General features: G+C 62.8%; 1 protein-coding gene across 1 annotated transcript in view; it reads right to left on the reverse strand.

The window, feature by feature from the left end:
- The window catches only part of VOLCADRAFT_103899 (uncharacterized protein), a gene marked incomplete at its 5' end in the record, with an annotated part of 20461 nt that overhangs the window by 8155 nt on the left and 9448 nt on the right, over nucleotides 1–2858 (reverse strand). The window contains 5 exons of the mRNA XM_002948519.1: nucleotides 68–383; nucleotides 522–1142; nucleotides 1383–2047; nucleotides 2264–2600; nucleotides 2799–2817. Of these exons, the coding sequence (XP_002948565.1) occupies nucleotides 68–383; nucleotides 522–1142; nucleotides 1383–2047; nucleotides 2264–2600; nucleotides 2799–2817 (1958 nt within the window). The remainder of the gene's footprint in view (nucleotides 1–67; nucleotides 384–521; nucleotides 1143–1382; nucleotides 2048–2263; nucleotides 2601–2798; nucleotides 2818–2858) is intronic.

Genomic DNA, 2858 nt, shown 5'->3' on the forward strand with positions numbered 1-2858 from the left:
GTCCAGCAGCACCGTCACGTACGCTTGGTATGAGCGACCTGCCTCGGTAGTGCCCAGCTCTGCCCACCAGGTGTCGTAGGCTTCCTTTACACTCAGCCCGGGGGGGATGGGCTGACCCCGGTGAGCTTTGAAAGTACCCAGGACAAACGCGTAGTACTGCGCCATGCCCGCAGCAGAGGTGCCAGGGCGGGGCCGGCGGGGAAGAGAGCCTCCAAGCTGTACATATCGCGGCCGCGGCAGGCGGATGTGGACATGTGTTCTGTACAGCGGATGCGTGCCGTGGAAGGCCACCAGGCGGGGCAGCTCCGTGGCTGTCTGAGACGTTGGCTGGTCGAGTGTCGCTGCAGCTGTAGGAGCAGGTGGCTCAGGAGGAGTGGCCGGGCCTGCAGTCAGCAGAGGCACAGGGGCAGGCACAGGGGCGGTTATGGGTGTGGCCGGGGTAGTGCGCTTGCGGCGTCGAACTGCCACCGGACTCTGTAGACCCAATCGCTCTCGGTGCGGGTGCTGAGCTGGCGGCACACGTCGGACCTCATAGTTGGAGGATAGGTTGTACACGCTGCAGTCCAGGCCGCTGAGTTCTTCCCCCCGCAGCACGTAGTTATGCACGGCGTTGGTCACCGTGTAGCCCTCTTGCTCTTCGGCCTCCACCAGCACCGCCGCTGTGGTCGCCACCTCAGGAGATTGGTCGGCGCCCGCAGATAGCGCTGTGAACGCGTCTACCTGCAGGTATGCGCACTCGAACGTCGCCTCGAATGTGGAATGGCCGTCCAGCTTCATGGCGACAAGCGCCATACCAGCCGTAATGGCAGCGGTCATGCGATGCACAGTGGCACACATGTTGCCAAAGGCGGTGGGCCCACTGGCACCCGGATTCGGCGTCCTTCCAGCCAGCAGGAAGTCCTGCACTCGGGTAAGAGCGTTGCACGTCAGCTGCGCCTGGCTGTCGTTGATGCTCTTGCCAGTGTACTTCGTGCTGTAGTAGGCAGAGTCGCGGGCGCGGTCAGCAGCAGGCTGCAGCAGCACACAGTCCCCCCGCTCATCTTCAGGGCGGGCCAGTTGCGCTGCTGCCTCTGCCGTGTAGACGCGATCCACCTCGCATGCCAGAGTAAACAGCTGGTTGCACCCAAATGCCAGCGCTGCAGCTGGCATATGCGGTACAATGTTCAGGCCCAATCATGGCAGAAGGAAGAGGCCGCCGGTGCCAATCCACTGGAAGGCGCTGCGCAGGACACGCGGGAACGCCATGCCACAGCTATCATCTGTGCCACGGCAGCCGTGTCGCTTGCACGTGTCGTTATGCGTATGAGTAAGCGTGCTGCAAATGACGGCTGCGTGGTGCGCACGGCAAGCAGTGTGCCGGGGAGGCGGCGGGAGTCCGCCACCTGCACAGCCGGCGAGCCTGCCAAAATCGTACGCTGCAGGCGGGCAGGACTTGTCCACGGGCGGAGGTGCACGGCCATGCTGCTGGGCCTCTTCGACGGTCATGTCCATGATGTAGTGTTCTGCACCGCGGGTGAAAGGGTCATAGTACGGCGAGGGATACCACATGGCGCACAGGGCGTATGCCAGGGCCAGCGCTCGGCAGTTGGGTCCACTGAACAGTGCCTGAAGGCGCTCGACTGCGAACGTGGCCACATGCGCAACACCGTGGATGTGCAGGGCAAGGCAGCCGCTCTGCTCCACCTTGACCGCCACCTCAAACGTGAGCCCACAGAAGCAGCGCGGGTTCGTCTGCTGCATGGCGCCCGGCGCGAAGCCGAAGAGCTCCTCCACCAGAACCTCCTTGGTGGCCACCAGCAGGGCGGCGCAACTGTACGGGTCATCCTTCACACGCCGCCACTTCTCCACCGTGCTCGGGATATGTTGCGGTCGTCCGTCATCGTCGAAGTCCAACACCTGTCCGGAGGCCACGACTGCACAGGCTGCGTGCATATCTGCCGGATTTACGGTGAAGAACAGCGGAGGCCAGCCAATGGTGAGGGCGGCTGCACGCATCTTGGATCGGGCACCGTTGTAGTACGCGTCTGTGAGGTCGAGGCGCAGAGTACTGAGGCGGGCCCCCTCCACCAGTGCCTTAACCAGCGGCGACTGCTGCGCAAGCAACTGCCGCCGCTGTGAGTGCCGATACAGCAGCGCCAGTATGGTGCCCATAGCACGGATGACATCACACGGCACACACGCCGCCGGTTCACCAAGATGCGGCCGCATGTTCATGGTGATGCCCACTTGCGCCATGCTTTAGTGGCGCATGCAGATGTCGTACATGCGTGCCAGCAGCATGAGGTTGCCGCCGAATTGTGTCCGCGGCACACGGTGCAGCAGGTGGCGACAATACGCCGGAAAAGACATGCCGCGGGGGCGCTGACCAGAAAAGCCGTACGGGAAGGACTGGGGGAAGCAGAGGGTGAGGATGGCGGGATGACGGTCATCCAGCACGTGGCTGTCACGGCCACCAGCCGCAAACGCAAGCCGTGCGCGGCCAGTCAGAAGGTCCTCCACTCGGCCTGGGAAGCGATCGATTTCGCTGCCATCATCGCCAACATTCGACGGCTGTGGCAGGATCAGCTCCAGCTCGTCCAGAGTGGCAGCTGTCGGATCGACTGCATGATCAGACGACAGATGCGCAAGAGCTGGGTCAGGATGCAATTCACGCTGATAGCATGGTGCAGCAACGGCGGTAAATGCAGCATGGTGTGTGCATAGGCCGGACAAAAGCGAAATCGAAGCGTCTCGAACGCGTTACAAATGAGCGAAGATGTGTTAGCCCTATGCTCAGCCAAGCAAGAGAATGCACGCACCTGGTGCACCTTCAACTGGCTGGTCGGCAGGTCCACGCAGGATGGCGGGAATGCCCCGTC

This window comes from Volvox carteri, assembly GCF_000143455.1.
Source record: "Volvox carteri f. nagariensis unplaced genomic scaffold VOLCAscaffold_10, whole genome shotgun sequence".
In the NCBI taxonomy this organism is placed as follows: Eukaryota; Viridiplantae; Chlorophyta; class Chlorophyceae; order Chlamydomonadales; family Volvocaceae; genus Volvox; species Volvox carteri.